Source organism: Podarcis muralis, chromosome 8, assembly GCF_964188315.1.
Source record: "Podarcis muralis chromosome 8, rPodMur119.hap1.1, whole genome shotgun sequence".
NCBI classification, from domain to species: domain Eukaryota; kingdom Metazoa; phylum Chordata; class Lepidosauria; order Squamata; family Lacertidae; genus Podarcis; species Podarcis muralis.
In genome coordinates, this window is record NC_135662.1 from 34630947 (window position 1) to 34651275 (window position 20329).

General features: G+C 43.7%; 1 protein-coding gene and 1 long non-coding RNA gene across 2 annotated transcripts; both read right to left on the reverse strand.

Annotated features, from left to right (window-relative positions):
* Positions 1-517: 517 nt before the first annotated feature.
* Positions 518-2556, reverse strand: RRS1 (regulator of ribosome synthesis 1). Its single transcript, XM_028736817.2, has one exon. It carries the CDS (start codon positions 2429-2431, stop codon positions 1349-1351), a length of 1083 nt encoding a protein of 360 aa, XP_028592650.2. The 5' UTR covers positions 2432-2556; the 3' UTR covers positions 518-1348.
* A 6212-nt stretch (positions 2557-8768) lies between these two features.
* On the reverse strand, positions 8769-12318 carry LOC144328695 (uncharacterized). Its single transcript, XR_013393906.1, has 2 exons — positions 12143-12318; positions 8769-9119 (listed from the first exon to the last, which is right to left on the reverse strand). It is a non-coding gene; the product is annotated as an uncharacterized LOC144328695 (long non-coding RNA).
* Between the last annotated feature and the right edge of the window lie 8011 nt (positions 12319-20329).

Consider the following 20329-nt stretch of genomic DNA (forward strand, 5'->3'; position numbering starts at 1 on the left):
TCAGGAGCCTATAGGAATCAAAGTGTGGAGGAGGGAAGGAAGCACTTCCAATAAGTAAGCAGAAAGCAGCTTTCAAATACGACCAGCTGACAGACCAGCCTTCCTGCAGTGCTCTCAAGAAGACTGTACAACTAGTAATCTTTTCATATACATTCCTCTTTTTAAAAGGTAAGGACACCTTAGTCTTTCATGACTAATGAAAACTTAGGCTACCAAATCTGTACTAACAACACTGTGCATTTTTCACAAATAAAGGTTATTAAGTATCCATAAAATGTTTTTAACATAGTGAGCTGTAGCATTTTCAAGGCAAGGATATATGTGTGGTGTCTTCTTAATAGAATGGAATTATGGTAATCTCTGAATACTTAAAACATCGTAAAAGAAATCAGGCTTGTAGGGTTTTTCTAGATTAGAATCTATTATTTGAAAATTATATACTTCAGGTTTCTCCCAGGTTTTATAAGAGTTGAGAAAAACATTTCTAACCTATGAATTTAAGTTAGTGAGCTCCCAATTTAAGACAAAGACACATTATTTATTACACAACATAAAATATTTATATAAAACACAAATTCAGACTCAAATCAATGAGTTTCTTCTGTGACTTTCAAAAGAAACACAGGAATCCTCAGAGTCACATCAATATTTAAGGTCCATGTAATATCAAACTTTGGATTGGATTTAACTACTAGGCTAAAAAGAAGTATGCATGTGGTCTGGAATTGCTCTGCTCTTTCCATATTACTTTGCAGGATTATCTGCACTCACATTGTCATCATTACAGATTTTCAGACACATGTTTGACTTCTTAAAGATGTTCACTTCAGATATCACTAAAAGTAAAGAAAGCCTATTAGGATTATATTTTGTATGGTGCAGAACCTTAGAAATATTTCAGCACACCCTTGCCATGATTTTATGACTATTGTCAATCCAAGTCACAGTATAGAATAAAAAATGAACTTGACTTCTGTAACTTTTGGGAAATTATACGCTCCATGAGAGCTTCACTAAACGTCTTATGTAACTTTTCTTCTTTGCAGAGTGAAAAGATCTGCCTTCTCAAGGCCTCTCCAGCTCCAATTCAGTCAAATATTATTGCTCAGGGTTTGGATTGTTTTTTTGGGAGGATAAAGGTCTCACTCCACTTTTGTTTCTTTGGCCCAACAAAGTACTCAAGAGGGTTTAAGACCACTGTCTAAGTAGAGAAAAAGGTCTCTGCAAGTGAAGGCCACATTTTCTTAAACATAGTCGCAATAATTAAGAGACAGTCCTGTAATTTGCTGAGGCCCTCAGTTCTCCTTAGATGATGCACAGCTGCTCCTGTCATCCTTGGTGACCAGGCTCATTTTCTTTTCCCCTTGAAGCCACCACCTCCCGGTCTCCCGGCCTTCCCTCTCCGAGCTGCCCCTCCACTTTTCTTGCCCTTGGCCCCACCGGGCCTCTGCTGCTGCCGCCGGCCCCTCTTGCCCCGCTGCCCCTGCTTCTTGCCCTTGGCTTTGGCAGCCTCGGCTTCATCTTCCCGCAGCTGCTTGTTGACGGCGCGGGTCAGGTCCAGAGGCGTCTTTTTGCTGCCCAGGCTCCGGACCAGCTCCAGCTGCCTCTTCTTCTCCCCGTCGAGGTCTCCCAACACGGGCCCGAAGCGGCGCTTCTTGCCCCGGGCGCTTTGGGGCGCGCGGGGCTCCTTGGGGAGGCGCGGCTGGAAGCGGCCGACGGAGGCGGTGGAGACGCGGGCGAGGGCGGTGACTCGGCCCAACTCGGAGCGGTCCTGGTGGCCCGTGGGGTGCAGCTCGGCGGCGGCGGCGGCTCCTCCGCGGTGGGCGCGCGCCAGGTTCCTGAGGCGGTTGTACTCGTTGCGCGCCACTTTCTCGCGCTTCTCCTGGCGCTTCTTGGCGAACTGGTCCTCGAGCGGGTGGGCCGAGTCGGGCACCTCGAGCAGCCAGTCCCGGGACGGGTCCCCGCCGGCCCTCTGGTAGCCCCAGCGCCTCCGCCACTCCTTGGCCGCCTCGTCCCACACCAGCGTGCCGCGCTTCTTCCGCGTGGGGCGGATGCCTTTGAGGCGGGCGAACTGCTCCCAGCGCGTGAGGGGCTTGGGCTTGGGCAGCGGCTTCTCCCGGGGCAGCCGCGTCGAAGGGTCCGGCAGCCGCGCCACCACCGGGCCCGCCCCTCCCTCGGCGCGCTCCGACGGCAGCGCCCACAGCTGGCCCACCAGCAGCTGCGTGTTGTCGCGGGCCAAGGCGCGCAGGAGGGCCTCGCGCTGAGGGCAGCCGGCCCCCACGCCGCGCGGCGCCGGGTTCTTGTCCACCGCCAGCAGGTTGCCCACGTCGAACTCCAGCTCCAGCTCCTTGTGCACCGTCACGCTGCGCTGCGTCTCCGCCTCGCGCTCCTCGGCGCGAGCCAGCAGGTCCTCCACCGACGACGCGGCCATTTCCGCCAGGGGGTCGCCAACAGTCTCTTTCTCTCTCTCCACGTGCGCAAAGAACGCTGCCCGGCTCCACGAAAGGTCAGAGGGACTAGTTCCGCTGTTTGAGGGAAAAGAACGGCAACCGGATGTATCGTCAGCGCGGCTTTCTTACCATAGAGACGACGGGAATCATGCGGCAGCGAATGGTCGACACGTCAACTACAACTCCCAGCATGCAATGTTGCAAACGGCGCGCATGGAGAGTTGGATAGTGGGGGATGTAGTCGGATGGGGACTGGAAAGTAGTTCGATGGGGAAGTTGGGGTTGGTTTGCGAGGGTCGCAGGGTCTCCATCCCTGCCCTAGTGTGTGAAATGAAAGCGGTGGGTTAGTAGTCCTGGCATTGTCGATCACGGTGCCACAGAGATGGCTGCCAAAATAAACAGGGAACAGCCAACTGCTGCTGTCGAATGCGGCGGTGGGAGACAGGCCCGTGGAAAATTTTGGTACATAGATGGAATAGGCGTGCTCTGTCCTAGTCCCTGTACTGTACTTATTCCACAATTTCAAAACTGCAATGCAGTTGGAGAGTATTTAGGCACATTCAGGCTGGTCAGTGACTAGGTAGGCTGCAATCCAAACCACTTTCAGTCAGAAATAAACCCTAATGAATTCAGCTTTGCCCCATGTAAGTGGGGTTAAGATTGCAGTCTAAGAAAAGTATAAAAATTTGTCTTTGTTCTTAGCCTTGGTTTCCACAGCAGGTTAAAAAATGGAAGTGTGATTGCGTGTATTTGATCCAATAGCTTTTTCTTTGGAAATTATATTTGAAACAGGTTTTTCATTCCTAAGACGTTTGAGGCCGTGGCACAGTTACTGAATCCCATACACATTGTCAGTGCTTTTTGGGGGGGCAGGGGTACGCATACCCCTAAACATTTTGTGAATCTTCGTACTTTTGTCCATTTACTGTATTTTCCCCGATCTAAACTATAAAATGGTGATTTTCTTGAGTCAAAATGAGAATACCTCTAAACATTTTTTTAAAGAAAAAAAGCACTGGACATACTTAAAAAGAATAAAATCTTTCTCAGATCTATTTATGCTGTGGCTCAAAATCCATTTAAAATAGGTTTCAAGGTAATTTCTCTAAAACAATACTGTTAAGTACCACAAGATGGTACTGTGCTTTGACAACTAATATTTCCTCCTTGCTTCATGCAGCTCATGTTTTTCAACAGAACAGAAGATTCAACTAATTTTTATAGAAGATTCACAGAGAAATCCTATGTCTATTTTATTGTATTTTAAATATATTGTATGCTGCTTCAAGAACTTCAGTTAGTACATGGGGTATAAATGTTCCAAAGAAATAAACAAAACCTGTGCATACCTACTCAGTAAAGCCAAATTTACAACGAGATTTGCTCCCAGGAAATTATGGCTAGAATTGCAGTTTTAAGGCTCCTACTGTAAGTTCTCCATATGCCTTTGGGTAGCACTGTAGCTAAATCCCTATAGTATTAAACATTGTCACTATCATAGCTTTGGCACAAAATGGTCCATAATCCTGTACAATATGCTTCATACACCCTCTCACTGAATGCATATATTAGTTTTCTCAGGGTTCCAGGTAGATGTGGATAGGATTGCAACCCCATCTTTTATTTCAACTTGGAGAACTGGTCTGAATTAAATCAGAAAGCATTACTACCATGAACAGAACGGTATGCCTTTTGCAGTATTCTAGCTATGCTACATAAATAAAGGGTGTTCTGTCTTTTCATTTGGAATGATAGGATCATTTTGTTTAGAGATGCCTACAGGTTAGAGGAAACATGGAGTTATTTAACCACCGTCCTGCATGGATGCTGAATAAGCCAGGTAGGTCTCCTTAAACACGGAATTCTGTAGATGATATCACAGTAAATACTTAACTATGTACACTAACTGACCTCTCTTCTAAAGGGAGAGAGGGCCCCCGTCAGCTGATCATACAGTTGAGAGGAGGAGGTTTGTAAGGAATAAGGCATTTGTTCAAGTATTCTTTACAACAGGAATGTACACACTTCAAGCTTGTCAGATTTACTTTGTTTTGTTTGATAAGATCTACCTGCCAGAGAAAGATGCAAAAGAGATGCGTTTAGAGTTAAAGAACAAAGCACCTAATCTGAGAACATTTTTTTTGCCTAGAAATTTCAGTACCAGAACTATACTGAGCTCACAGTCCTTTCACACACAGGTCCACTCCTGGTTAGCTTTCTTCATTTCAGAAGCCTAAGCGAGGTTGGTAAAAGTTTTGTCACTGCACGGACTTCCGGGTTGGCGCCATCGCCGAAGGGCGGACTCCCTCCGAGCTCCGGAGGGAGTCTGCTCGGCAGGGCTCGGGTTGTACCGTGCCGGCGACGCGGGGACCCTTAAAAACCACGGGCACGGAGACCGTGGACATGGGTGGCTCGGCTGGCACCATTAGCGCCCTCCCGACTCGTGAAGGAGCCTTTTTAAAGGCTACGGATCGGGTGCCGGGGAGTGGCGTGGTGCTTTGAGTCCTCTGCTTCCCCTGCCGAGCGAAGCCGCATGCCATCTGGTGGAGAGCGCCGACTTCTTCCATTGAAAATTCGGACTTTTAACAACAACCCGTGAGTAATCTGGTAACCGGGTTTTAAAGGAGAAAAAAAGGAAATTTTTTTCGGATTCGGCACGAGCGGGGGGGGGGATCTAAAAAGGAAGTCAGTCCCCCCTCCCTATTGTAAGCATTTCAAAACAAGGACTGAGTAACCAAGGTCCAAAGAGAAGTGTATTTCGGATAAAAACCAAGAATTTCACGATGGGATATTACAAGAATTGTGCTGGAGGAGAAGAGTGGGGTGAGAAGGGAAACGTAACCCCCCCCCGGGAACCGGGGCGACCCGCGAGAGAGCCTGGGGAAAAGAGAAGCAGACTTTGACAGCTGTCAAAGTGGCTGTCAAAGTCGGAAAGTGTAAAGAGGACTTTGCTATGAGGACTTTGCTAGTTAATTTTGTTACAATTGGTTACGATTTGGATACAAAATGTTGAAAATATGGAATAACAATTGGACTTTTGGACAAGAGGAAACAAAGTTACTGCAACCCCCCTAGAGGAGTTTCGGGACATTACAAGAATTACAAGCGGAAAAATACTCTGGGAACTGTATAGGACTTGCTATCTCCTGAGAAAGCTGCAAAACTGAAAAAGTATTTTGTCTACAGGGGTGTTTACATTAAAGGAGACAATAGAATTCTCTATTGAAGAAAGGAAGGGACTGGACGTAAGTTTTCGTTCCTGAATAACAAACCCCTGTAGAGGCATCAAATTTCTGAATTAGAACGTTTTAGCAGCAGAACAGGACAAGAAACTTGACAACAACATGGAACAGAACAACGGGGGGAACCCCTTTGGATTGGACGTTTGAAATTAAACATTACAAAAATAATATTTAAATTAAAAAGGAAAAAAAGGAAAAGAAACTGGCAAGGTGGAACTGATTGGTGTATGGATCAAAGATTTCCAGGTAGACAACAGACAGACAGATTGATGGACATGGGGAATGCGAACCGGGGAATGGGGGGGGGGGGAGAATTAGAATCCAAAGGCTGTGTAACTTTTTTTTTTTTTTGAATCTTTTTCTATATTATGCTGGGGTGTTATTAGTAAATGAAAAAGGGAATTCGTGGAACGAAACCAAGGGGGCCTTGGGGAGAGAATTTTTGATTTATATTTTTTCTTTGTTAAGGGAAAGATGATGATTGTATAATTTAAATTGGAATATGGGGCTAAATAATTTAAGGTTTAAATTGGGAGTGAGAGCTTGTAGAACCAACATTATGAAAGGGGAATACAGTAGGGAGGGGGAGGGGGAAGTCCCGGAAAGTGGGTAACGAAAATAAGATTCTAAAAGTATTTCATTTTTGTTTTATTTTTATTGTTATTTTTTATTTTTTGTTTCTGTATTCTGAAAATTTTAATAAATATGATTAAAAAAAATATAAAAGTTTTGTCACTGCATAAGTTAAACAAATTGGGTGTTGGAAACTTTTCCTAATCTACTGCATATCAGCTCAGATATCCAGCAGTAGCTCCCCATCTACTTTCTGCTCACCTCTGCTTTAGAGATGGAAAATACTGTTCCTTTGCTTATAAATGGTTCTTAACCTCATAATGCTTGTTCCTCATTTCCAATGGCATGATCACTGCCACAGATATGCCAGAAACAGGAGGGGAGCCATGGAAAATTACTTTAAGAGAGAATTTGAAAGAGTCATGAGAGGAGGAAGAAGAGAATATCATCGCCTAGAATGAATGATTTGAATGATTGCATTTCCTTCAATTTACTCAAGCTGTGCAAAACAGCACTGAGTAGAGTACATTCTTATTATGTTTTTGCTGATTAGTGAAATTGGTATGGGAGCAAATTGTGGATATTCAGAAGTCTTGGAAGATAGTGTTACTCACACTACAGGGTAGTACAATGGGAAAATTACCTAACAAGAAACTCGTAGCTTCTAAATTGAGCTTCTACACGAGCATCTGTCTAGGAAGAAAAGAATAATGTAGTATTATCATGTCTCTTATTCTCTCCTGATCTTTGCCCCAGAGACAGATACATGATTGATCCATGTTTATACTCCATATGAACTAATCTACCATATCAGTGCCATAAAACAGAACTCAAGTCATTTTGATAAAAAAAAACCTGATGGAACTTCAGAGGTTTTTTCCATTGATTCCAGCTGGAATGAGCCCTGTATTTTTTTTAACTTGGTAACTACAGTACTATATTTTCAAAATGTTTCCAACCGAAAATGTTAGCTGAGTTAATTGTATCTCTCAATATAAAGCCATATAAATGTAAGCCTGAGTCATGAATATTCCTTTTTTATTTGATGTCCATGTCAGGTAAATATTTGAGGTATATAAGTAGAACATCATTTGATGCCTTTTAAATATATACCTTGAGGAGCTGCTCTTTCTTGAGTCAATACTGCACAAGGCAGTATGTGTGTGTAATACTTTACTGTGTAATAGCTTACTTCTGCAAGCTGCTGCTCTCTACTTGTTTTGTATTGCAATTCTCACCACCCCAGCCAGTATGCCTGACAGTCAGGGATGATGAGAGTTGGAGTCCAATAACTTCTGGAGGGCTCCAGGTTGGGGAACAATGACTTAGTAGTAAAGCACATTCCATGTATGTAGCAGATCCCAGATTCAGTCCCTGGCATCTTTAATTAAAAAGATACCAGGGAGCCAAGCTTGGAAAGACCTAGAATCCCCAAAGGAAACCCACGAATTTGGTCCCTCCTTATGTAGGGGACATGGGTGGTGCTATGGTTTAAACCACTAAGCCTTGGTGTTACCGATCGGAAGGTTGCCAGTTCAAATCCCCGCAACGGGGTGAGCTCCAGTTGCTCGGTCCCAGCTCTTGCCGACCTAGCAGTTTGAAAGCACGTCAAAGTGCAAGTAGACAAATAGGTACTGCTCTGGCGGGAAGGTAAACGGCGTTTCCGTGCGCTGCTCTGGTTTTGCCAGAAGCGGCTTAGTCATGATGGCCACATGACCCAGAAAAACAGTCTGCGGACGAATGTTGGCTCCCTTGGCCAGTAAAGCAAGATGAGCGCTACAACCCCAGAGTTGTTCATGACTGGACTTAACTGTCAGGGGTCCTTTACCTTTACCTTTTATGTAGCCATATAATTTAGATAGCATCCACTTACAATCTACTCATGGAAGAACAGTTTCCATGTGTACTTGGAATAGGGCTCAAAAGAAACTTCCTGTCTTCAGTTTGTTGAAGTGAATGGAACTCATTTTGACACAGTAAGTGTTCTTTGCAGTGTGGCATCTCTGCTATAGTCTTAGCTGCATAAAGTCGAGATTTTTCAGTACAGGATAAAATGTGAGAAACTAGTCATACCTCGGGTTGAATGTGCTTCGGGATGAGCGCGTTCGAGTTGCGCTCCGCGGCAACCCGGAAGTAACGGAGCGCGTTACTTCCGGGTTTCGCCGCTTGCGCATGCGCAGACGCTCAAAATGACGCCACGCACATGCGCAGAAGCGACGAAACATGACCTGCGCATGTGCAGACACGAGCACACGGGTTACGTTTGCTTCTAGATGTGAACGGGGCTCCAGAACGGATCCCGTTCGCATCTAGGTGTGCCATATACCACTGTATATGGCATACCTACACCAAACGCTTTAAGTGTTAAAGGAGGTTTTGTATGCACAACTGAGATGGGCCCTCAAGGCTTTCTTCAGTACTACAGCATAATCTTCTAATAATCTGTTTCCCCTGAAAGAATGCTGTTAATTAAAATACTAAAAAACCTAAACATTCTTGAGGGTTAGTTACAAATATCTCTCAATTTCATTCTTTGTTATTCCACTGCTGGGTACTTCTGCTCAAGGTGAAACAAACCAAAAAGACTTATCAGCTGGAGGAATATATCACACAATCACTTGCATTTGTAGCTGTATTGACAGCCTGCCATTGCTGCCATTAAGGCAGCAGCATCTCCAGAGTTTTGGTCCCTTAGATGTTGTGGCTGATGACTTCCGATGGCTGTTGTTCACAGTCAAGGAGGAGATTCCTTTGTGGTGGTTGGTTGCTTAACACGACAAACAATTTCATAGCAGCCCGGAGATCCCTTCTTACTTTCTCCTGTACCGGCAGGTGGTTGTAATGCGGACATACCCTGTTGAGCACATGAGCACAATGTGTTTATAATTGAAAAGGCAGATTTACAACTTTGAGTAGAATGGCCTTACTTGCTTCAAGGATGGGGAACTTGTGGTCCTCAAGGAGCTGTTGGTCTCCAACTCCCATCAGCCCACATGCAGCAAGGCAAATGGTGGTTGAAGAACCATATATACTGCCTTGAACTCATTGGAGAAAAGGCAGGATATATATGGATTAATAAATAAATAAATAAATAACCTGCCTATGGTGGGTCTGCTTTGGAGCTCTCATACTTGAGGTGTTATTGTGTACTTTAGTACTCAAACAGCAGAAGCAAGACCCACCAGGTTGTGTAGGAGAATCTGCCTTATAGTTTTTCAAGCACAAGCACAGACAAGAGTATTTGTGTGACTAATTTTCAGTTTATGCTGGACTCCTTCAGGGAAAGTCAGTGTGCTGCTGGTTCACTGTACTTCCAAATCATACCTCAAATGGTTATTCCAGCCTTCCTTTAAAAGGACAACCTTTCAATGTTGTTCTTCCTTTCTTCCAGAACAGGCACCCCCAAACTCTGCCCTTCAGATGTTTTGGGACTACAACTCCCATCATCCCTAGTTAACAGGACCAGTGGTCAGGGATGATGGGAATTGTAGTCCCAAAAACATCTGGAGGGCCGAGTTTTGGGATGCCTGTTCTAGAAGCTGGATAATAGTGTTATCTTAGGTTGCTGATACTATGGAAGGACAGTTCAAATCTTTGTTGAAGAAGCAGCTCAAGTGAAATAGCATTGTCTTACTCTAGAAGGTCAGAAGGATCAAGGGTTTGGAAACCAAGTCTTATGAGGAACAGTTGAGGGGGTTGAATATGTTTAGCCTGGGAAAGAGGAGACTGAGAGGAGATATACTAGCTATATTTGATATACAATAGACGAGCTATACAAGCCAAAAGGTGGTAAGCCTTTTGGCTTGAGTGGTGGTTAGGCATTGTGTAAGCCTTATTATGGGAGGGGAGGTTGTTGCCTTCACCTGCTCCTCCATGTTAAGGGTATCCCGTTAAAGGGATCCGGGGGTGAGGTTCCTGTCCAAAGCCTGGGCGTGGGCTAGGGCCATGCCACCACCTCAACGGTGACCCAGGGGGTATTCTTAATTGATGTATATCATAGGGCTCCCTCTTCTGACCTTATGAGACTTCCTGCAGACGGGCTTCACCCAATTGCCTATGCCAAACCACTCACATCTGTAACCAATAAAGTTGTGGCCTTATTTATCCCATTAACCCAATATACTTGTGTCTGTGTATTTATTTCGGAGGGAGCTGCGGGGCCCGGGGCCTCACCACACAATTTATATTCCTGCTTTTCAGGTGATTGGACCACATGTCCCTTGGGGTACCTTCCAACTCTACAATTCTATGATAGCGGCTTGTAGACCAGCAACAGCTTTTCTGGCTTTGCAGAAGATAGGAGTGGGTTCATGGAGAAGAGTGCATATTCACTTATCAGAGAAGCAGGCAACGTAATGCTGCTAACCCTCCCAGAATCCAGTAGCGTTACAGAAGTTTTAGCAAGAATGGGACTAGGGTTGCCATCTTTTCCTGGCAGAGTGGCTGTGTCTTTAACAGCTGCAATGCAAGCTGAAGTCCTTACGTTGAATTTCTGACTGACAGCCAGAAGAATAAAAAAACTGAAGGTGATGTCAGTGAGGGCGGGTGGGAATAGGTCTTCAGAATCCCTATGGGTGAAGAACCCCTGATACCTGTTCACATGGGGCTGCGTTGTGAGGCAAACAGTCAAACACAACTGCTGCTATGGAGCTATAAATGTTCTGTGGCAGCATAGTATTCTGAAGTAAGGAACATACATTGGATTCTGGAACCTTGGTCTTAATGGAACAAAGAATATCCTGGATCTCCCCTGAAGCTGTGCTGTTTTGGAGTAGCTCAGGCTTAAAGTTAAGGAGGATCACTTTAAATGGGTGACGTCTAAAAGTCATACCTAATTTGCAACAAAAGATAAGAACAATTTGCTTAGAGGTGTGATAGTGAGATCACTGTGTACATTTCTGTGGGCAATGTGCAAGCAGGTGAGATTCTTGAAATGCACACATCCTTGGCTAGTTTAGCTCTTTTAGTTGACTCACAACTTGCACTGAAGTTATATTCTGGAGAGGGTGTGTAAAGCCAAAACTGCATATTAGAACAACCTGGAACTGCCTGTGCACAAGCATCCCTACCTTTCTGAAGCTGGTGCACTCTGTGGGCCTTGCCTTCCCTCACCCTCTGGGAGGCTCCCATGGGGCCACCGGAGATCTCACAAGACCAGAACATTCCAGAGCCCACTAAGTAAATCTGAGAGCTCGAAAGCTTTTAAGCTTTCTGCCTTGTGTGCATTTAATTTGTGCGATTGCAGCTGGCCAGCTGCTAAGCCAAGTTAAACATGTGCAAGTTGTGAGTCAACAGTGTTCTTCTACAGCAGGGGTCACCAGCTTTTTTGGGGCCTGTGGGCACATTTGCAAACCAGAGAAACTATTGTGAGCACAATCCACGCACCACAACTGTGCATCATGCATGCATGGCAAACACACTCTCTCCCCTGCAGCCAATAATTTGGCTTGGAAAAAGTGTTTTTGCTTTTTTAAAGCCTAATGGGGGAGGGGAAACCTCCCTGGAGAATGCAGCTAGGAAGCCAAGAGCTAACGTTTCCCCTCCAGCAGTAATATCCAGGAAGTGCTATGAGTTAGTTAGCTGGGGAAGGAAGGATGAACATCCCTCACCAGCTACGTGACACCCCTATCCCTGCCAAAAATGCCCCTTCCCACCACAATTAGGATTGCAAAAAGTCTCCTGTTATCTTGAATAAAGTACTTTTTTGGGGCCTAATTTCTGCAGGAGAGCAGGGCCCTGTGGGCGCCAGCAAAACCCTCTGGGCGTATGTGCCCTCATGTATGCTGCTTTAGCATCCCACGTGCCTCAGAGAATAAGTTCATAGTTGCCGATGAATATGAAACTAATAAGAGACAATATCAAGTGTCCTGTGGTTACCGTTGTTCTTACTGACTAGCTGCCTGCCGCATGCATTCTTTTTCTTCTTTCCCCTCCTCCCTTTCTTGCGCCGCCCCCCTCGGCGCTTAGACCTGCAGCTGCAGCGCTTTCTGTGTCTTGCCATCTTTTCTTGGGATGGGCTGCATTAAGTTCCCAAGCGAGGGGCTTCCATCGGCCAGCTGCGCTGAGGTAGCCTGTCTGCTCTGATGGTCTTTGAGTTTCTGAGGGAACATGGCAAGCTGAAGCTCCTTAAGGCTCCTCAGGGGTTTGTGATGTAATAAGTGGACCTGGCTGCTATCCTACCTGTCAGCACCTGAGGGCACCAGCTGTAAGTAAAAAAACCACAAATGACCGCCAGATCATGGCAATGATAACTGATAACGCTGCTGGTGATTTTCCTTCCTCCCAAGCCTCTGATATGCCTTAAATTTACTATCTGAAGAACTCATTGCCACAGACAGCTCTGGGATGAACAGTTCTAGGATGAGTCTTGCCAGTGCTATCCCTTTCTCTTCCTCTTTTGTTTTCTCTTTCCAAGTAGCAGAGAGTTCCTGGCAGCCCTTGGGAGATCATTTTTATCTGCTTCCCAGTAAGCCATAGGCATTTTATTACAAGAGCACTTTCTTGTATATGTGTAACTGTATATGGAAACTGTGTTCAACAGCCAGCCTTTTAAAGCTGCGGGTTTCTAGCTGCATTGCACTTGTAATTCGTAGAGGTGAAGACCATCAATGGCCATCAGATGTGGTGGTTGTGCTCTGGAAGTGGAGAGCGCTGTAGTATTCAGGTCCTGTTTACAGGCTTCCCGTGGACATCAGGTTGGCCACTGTGAGAACAGGATGCTTGGCTAGATACACCACAAGCCTGTTACAGGAGGCTCTACTTATGTTCTTAGGTGGTGACCAGAGAAAAGGGCTCCCCAACCCTTGACATGGCACATTCTTTATGAAACTCCCCATCCTATCCCACCATTCTCTTCCTACCATAATAGGTAAAAGCATTTTCGTTTGCCCATACTTTTTAATCTTGTAGTTGAATATTTTTACTGGTTTTGCTGAATCTGTAGTTGTTATGGCTTTAATGTTGTCTTTGTATATTATATCTGTGAGTTTCTCTGAAAAATCAAGGCTAGTGAATTCTTCTTGGTCTTTGGCCTCAACAAGTTCTGGCCATTTAAAATTCACAAGGACCAGATTAACTGATTAATCTATTAGAAATCTCTGGATAAGTATAGACTGAACCCATTAAGTTAAGAAGTTAGGTTTTCCTCTTTTCTTCTTCTTCTTTTAAATAGATGGATGACTATCGTAATGAATAAAAATGAACACAATGTTAGAGGTTTTTATTAAGTAATAAGTTGGATATTACGCATGTTGGTGAAGGAAGTCACGGGCATTTGGGTATAAGGGGAGGTGGCTGCAGGGTCAGATGTGGGGAATTTGCAGAAATAATATATTCATGTTATGTATAATGTTGAAGGTGTATGGCAATTAACATGTAATGTGAATTAACTAAAATAATAATAAAAAATAAAATAAAATTCACAAGGACCACAAAGTGAGAGCAAATGACCATATCTCACTGAAAAGAAGGGATCCAAATAACTCATCTAAGACACCTATTTACAGAACACCCACTTAGTGATGTTGTGTGTGTGTGTTTTTTTAATGGACTTTTTTTAGCTAATGAGGTTAACTTGCATGAGGTAATTTCCATTAGGAAATTTTCAGTTTGCATGTTTTGATGCCCTAGAGAGTGATCTAATTTAGCATGATTGTTTTCTTTTTATTTGGTAAGCAAACTTTTAAAAGTACTCCATGCTGATTTTTTGTTCCAAATTTTATACAATTGTTTGTTTTAAAATATTTGAGGGGGAGAGGAATTAAAGCACACAATGCAGCTTAAATGTTATATTATGTAGCAGTTTTAATGGAATTCAGTGGTACCCCTAGTTACAAACTTAATTCGTTCCGGAGGTCCATTCTTAACCTGAAACTGTTTTTAACTAGAGGCATGCTTTCGCTAATGGGGCCTCTTGCTGCTGTAATTGTAAAATTCTTGTACCAGTTTAAAGACACATCTCTTAACAATGTTTAACTTAAGAAAACTAAAGGAGGGGAAAAGGGTACTGAAACTGTTGACACACTAATAAATTTTAGCAACCCAAAGAACTATGCATGATATGCTGACCCACATATTTTCTTTGAATACTCACCTGAAAGACATTTAATTACAGCTATGAAACTGCCTACTATTGTATTTACAAATGGGAAATTTTTAATGTTTGATGTTTTATTGTGTCTTTAATATTCTCTTGAGAGCTGCCCAGAGTGGCTGGGGAAACCCAGTCACACGGGCAGCATATAAATAATAAAAGTATTGTTATTATTACATTAACTGAATTTCACCTGAAAACTTGCAGGCACAGTGAGCGCCATTTGATCTGCCTATTAACATTTGCACAGGCCTGTCATTTTGGTGGCATTAAGATAACTTTCCATCCTATCCTAGTGAAAGTTGATCACACTGTGCAGAGAAAGGTCACAGCAGCACTTCCTTCCCAGTTAAGTGGTAATTAGCATATTACTTGGTCTTTTGTTTGTCATGTCCTATTAAGTAATCTGTGCTGTTAGCAGTTATAGAAGTAATAGCCGTGTTTCTGTTCTCAGCGGAAATTATGTTAAGCAATGCAAAGAGTGTAGTTAGCAAGTAACACATAAGTGAACTGTGCATTTCAAATTATTTTCTTATTCCATCTTATCAGGATGGAATATATTTCCAGGGATGATAAACGGTTGCTCATCACAGAAGAAGGTGTGTCGTAATTGAAAAATAAAAATAAAACCTGAGGAAGCCTGTGTTTCTTTGGGAGCTGTATCCACAAGGGCAGCCCTCTTTGACTTTTGCCTTATCTGGCTGCACTTTTCCTTCACTGGTGCTCCTAGCCTGAACCAGTATGATACTTTGGCTTGGGTGTGAGAAAACCCAGCCTCAAACACCTGCGTCTTCACAGAATAGCCCTGGACGAGCTCTTTCTCAGGGGTCAGCAAACTTTTTCAGCAGGGGGCCGGTCCACTGTCCCTCAGACCTTGTGGGGGGTAGGACTATATTTTTTTTGGGGGGGGAATGAACGAATTCTTATGCCCCACAAATAACCCAGATATGCATTTTAAATAAAAGCACACATTCTACTCATGTAAAAACACCAGGCAGGCCCCACAAATAACCCAGAGGTGCATTTTAAATAAAAGAACACATCTACTCATGTAAAAACACGCTGATTCCCGGACCGTCCGCGGGCTGGATTTAGAAGGCGATTGGGCTGGATCCGGCCCCTGAGCCTTAGTTTGCCTACCCATGCTCTTTCTCATCTTAACCTGTTTTACAGGTGGTCAAGAGATTGAAATACATCAAGCCTGCAACTTGCACATATTTAACTTGTTTGCATTCAGCTTTGTGTGCTTGGTAAAAATATAAAAAATATAAAATAAAAGGGTGCAAACATCTGGGCAAAAAGACTCTGGCAATCCCACCCACCATGGGAAACACAATGAGTTTTGTATATATGTAATTTTGGCTCTTGGTGTGATCCCTGGAATGTAACCCCTGTGTAAGTTGTGGGCTTACAGCAACAGTCTAAGCTTCTTTGGGAAAGGGAGAGAGACTAGAGCTTTTTTTCAGCCAGAGCTCGGTTCCGGCACTTCTCAAGTGGGTGCCATTGCCATTATAAGAGAACAACAGAGGCATTCATGGTGAGTTCCGGCACCCCTTTTTCTAGAAAAATAGTACAAATATCCAAATGACAACACAATGAAGCCAATTTACTGAAAGGTGTGTACTGGAATCTGAGTTAGTGTTTACGAAGTGAAATGTTATTGATAGATTGTTGTTGGGGAAACCTCCTTGTTGTTTTTAAAATCGTATTTATGTTGTTAGCTGATTTGGACGTTTGTGAGGACAAGTGAGGTACAAACAGGAAATGAAATTTCATCCACGCAAGATCAATATTAACAAGTACTGTGCACTGGATGGTAAATCAACCTACTATGTTCTCATAGCAGTAGTATTAAAACTGGGGACAGTGGAGGGGTCAAATAACATTTTAAAAAAATACTAACATTTTAGCTGCTTCCAGAAAGAATGAGCACACATTTGTGTACTGGAGGGGACACAGACCTTTCAAATCTGACAGGGGTTCTCAGGCTAATGTGGTCTCTGCCTTGGTGACCATAGCTACAATGCTTACAGCAAGCTTTCCCAACGTGGTGCCTTCCAGATGTATGGGATTATAATTCCCATCAGTTTCAAGGCAACACAACAAAGTGATGACAATGGTTAAGTTACAGCATTACAAGGATGTGGGTTGCAGAATCCACAAAACGATTATTTTGTGTTTAAGTCCCAGGCTGTGCACATGTTACTGGCTTAAAACACAGCGAGATTGAATTTGGACCGAAGCTGGTTTGGGCATGGGGGGAAAGCATGAATGCCACAGTCTTGTGTAAGAGAGAGAGTTTGGATTTGATATCCCGCTTTATCACTACCCTAAGGAGGCTCAAAACGGCTAACATTCTCCTTTCCCTTCCTCCCCCACAACAAACACTCTGTGAGGTGAGTGGGGCTGAGACACTTCAGAGAAATGTGACTAGCCCAAGGTCACCCAGCAGCTGCATGTGGAGGAACGGGGAATCGAACCCGGTTCACCAGATTACAAGTCTACCTCTCTTAACCACCACACCACACTGGCTCTCCAGTGTAAGAAACGATAGACATGGATTGTGGTTAATGTCATGTGTATGTTGCTTCCCAAACCAGCAGTAGGAGCGTACCAGATATAGAAATAAAAGGGAGTTGAGCAAGCCCTTGAACAACTCTTTTTAAAATTCAACAGGGATTGCAAAGGAATTTTGTCCTAATGGCAGCTAGGATACAGCACTGGCACACTTATTTTTCCTGCCATCCTTTTGAAAAGGATTTAGCTCTGTCACCCTCTTGGTTTTGTTGCTTTCATTGTTCCCGACAGACAGTTTGAGAAGAGCTGGAGGAGTCAAAGGGGATCATTTAGTCAGATGACAGCTCTAATTATGAATATTTAGGAGGTGTTTAAATGTGCTCACTTTTATTACCCCATTTCCTATCAATGACCGCATTGAAACCACTTGTCTCATTTTTCAAATCAAAGCTTCCTCAAGCAAAAGGATGAAACTCAGGATAAGTGATGCTCCACAGATATATATTATTTTCAGAACGAGGAAAGGCCATCAGTCAGTTTGGAGGATTTGAAAAAGTTTAGTCCTCAAAAGATTAGTCACCTCTCCTGTCTCCCCCACCCCCACCCCCATAGAGCGTAACTGTGCAGCTCATGAGAATCACTGCTCTTTTGTTATTTTTTCTTATTCTCACCCTGAGATAGATTTAGCTTTAATCTTTTTTGACAGTGGGTCTGCATATTTCCTCAAAGTGCTGTTTTCCAGTTGGTATTGGCCCAAAGTAGTAGTAATGAGGTGACTTTGTTTCAAAAAGTAGGGACAGGATTATTTGGGCTTGTTTTCTTTACAGTGGTGGGTGTCCCAACCCACATAAAATTCACACATTAGTCTTGAGCAATTCAGTGTTAGTTGCTTTGGAAGATCCAGCAATAGCTGTGAGTATCCTGGAGGACTTACGTTAAAAGAATGATGCAAACCATTTCTCTCTTCTTAAAACAAAAACATTTAGGTGGGAATGCCTTTTTCCTTTTCTTTAAATTATTGGATTTATATCTTACCCTTTTATCCAAGGAGCTCAAGGTGGTGTACATGGTTCTACTTCTCCTTGATTCCCACAACGAACCTGTCAGGTACGTTAGGTCGAGAGGCAGCAACTTGCCCAGGGTCACCCAGCAAACTTCATGGCTGAGTGGGGACGTGAACCCTGCTCTCCCAGGTCCTAGCTTAACACTCTAACCACTACACCACCCTGGCACTACACTACCCTACACCTCTACATCCCCCCATGTTCTATAAAACCATTGATCTTAAAAGTCAGTGAGAGCAGTGCGATGTGGATGCTCTTTCGCCTTAATGTGCAAGTACCCACAGTTGTATCTCTATTTAAATCCCACCTTTCTGCACATGATACTCAAGACAGAAAACAATAACAGTAAAGATGTACCAAAAGCAAAGGTAGCTGTTTTGGCCCACAAGAAAAAAAAATCCCCCCAAAACCCCACAGTAGGATGAATCAGAAAGACACAAAATATTGAGAGGACTTTTGTGTTCTCAATAACTCTTCTGGAGAAAGGGCTGGCTTGATGTTAGAGCCATAAAGTCTGCACTGATTTCAGTCTTGAGATCATATAAACTTTGGGAAGCAGACTTGGCATTTATTGATTGATTGATTGATTGATTGATTGTACTTCCCTTCATTAAGAGACCACAGGGCAGTTTGCAACATAAAACACAAGATACATAATATAATAATATTTTAAAAACCCCAAAATAAAACACCCCCGTCCCCAGCGAGGGAAAGCCAAGCGCCTAGCCTGGCTGAGACTATGATGAAGGGACCTGCATTTTTTAATTTGACACAACACTGCTGCCCAATGAATCTCCAGAAATCCCATCGCATGCAGCTTAGAGGGGCTGGACTATTACTCGCTTTGACTGAAAATCTCTGCAGTATCTTATCTATGAATAGAACTTCACCCAAGTTTTAGAGATCTAATAACCACACAAGGGATGATTAAAAAATAATAATCTAATCATAGGGAAACATGTCCCATTTGTGATGACTGGATGTCTGCTTGAATTTGCCAGCCAAAGCGGTTCACTTTTGCTAATCAAAATGATATTAGCTCAAGGCAATCAAATTGTGCTGCCCACTCCAGTGTAAATGAGCTCACCCAAATGGTGTGTCCTTTTCTCAAAAGGTTAGAGACGCTCAAAAAAATATGAGGCCATGGCCTTTTCTGGGATTTTCTCCTAACCATAAAATACTGTGCAAGTGTTTTATGCTTTTTAAAATTTTAGGAGCAAGTTTCTCTTGCCTGCATTCCTGGCCAAATGATTGATTTGACAAAGCACCGCTAATTACCACACAACAGATGGCCGCAGAACCCTTCATGGGCAAATGTGAGTCTAAAGAAGAGACTAAAAGTTTTAACATCATCATGATGACAATATGGAACACAGGAACATAAGAATATAAGAAGTGCCTTCTGGATCAGGCCAGTGACCCATCTAGTCCAGCATCCTGTTCTCACAGTGGTTGTCCTGGTTCAGGGGTGCCAACTTGAATAAAATATGGGAGGGGAGGTAAGCCCCTCCCCACATAATTGATCACAATATGTGGCACATGCATACCATATGAATAATGTAATTATTATTATATTAGATATGAATTATATTATTCATATAATGTAAACGGTTCGGGGGGGGGGTGTTGTTAGTAGTATCGTAGTAGAAAAAGGAAAATTTTTATCCCCCCTCCTTTCCATTCCGTACCAACATACCGACTTAGATGTTATTCTTAGATGTTATCTTTCTTCCTCTCCGTCACTCTTGGCACCTCAGTGGCTGGCTTAATTGGCAGATTAATTACCCCTTCTTTGCTTGAAGTATGTCCAAGAACTTAAATCCAATTTTTTATCTTAAGAAATGGAACTAGGTGCGCTCACGGAGACAGCGTCCAGAAGATCCGAACTCCTTCGGGGGCTTTCCATCCAGTGCCCGCCCCCCTCCTTCTTTACGAACTCGGGGGTGGTTTGTTGGGCACTGCGGATGAGACTGCATCTTCCCTTCCACCGGGAAGAATTTGGGAGGCCGATTACTCCCATCTCAGCCTCTAAATTACCTCGTGGGAACTGGAGAGATGGTATTGTCGGCCATCTTCCCCGGCACCCCTAGTGGAAGCGGGGGTTCCTTGGCCCCTAGGGGTTGGCTCCTATAACTTGATCCCTGTGTGAAACTCACAAGAGGACCTAAGCACAAGAGCAACTGGTATTTGGAAGTACTGCTGCCTCCAACTGTGGACGGTGGCAGAGCACAGCCGTCACGGCTAATAGCTGTTGATGGCTTTATCCTCCATGAATTTGTTCAATCCTCTTTTAAAGCCATCCGAATTGGTGGCCATCACCACTATTGGAGGGACAACATGCTACACAAAATTGGGAAGTTCAAGATAAACAGGGGATGGGTGGTGCAATGG

Excerpts from the sequence above, each read along its gene's own strand:
- RRS1 (XM_028736817.2), bottom strand. The coding sequence starts at position 2,431 with ATGGCCGCGTCGTCGGTGGAGGACCTGCTGGCTCGCGCCGAGGAGCGC.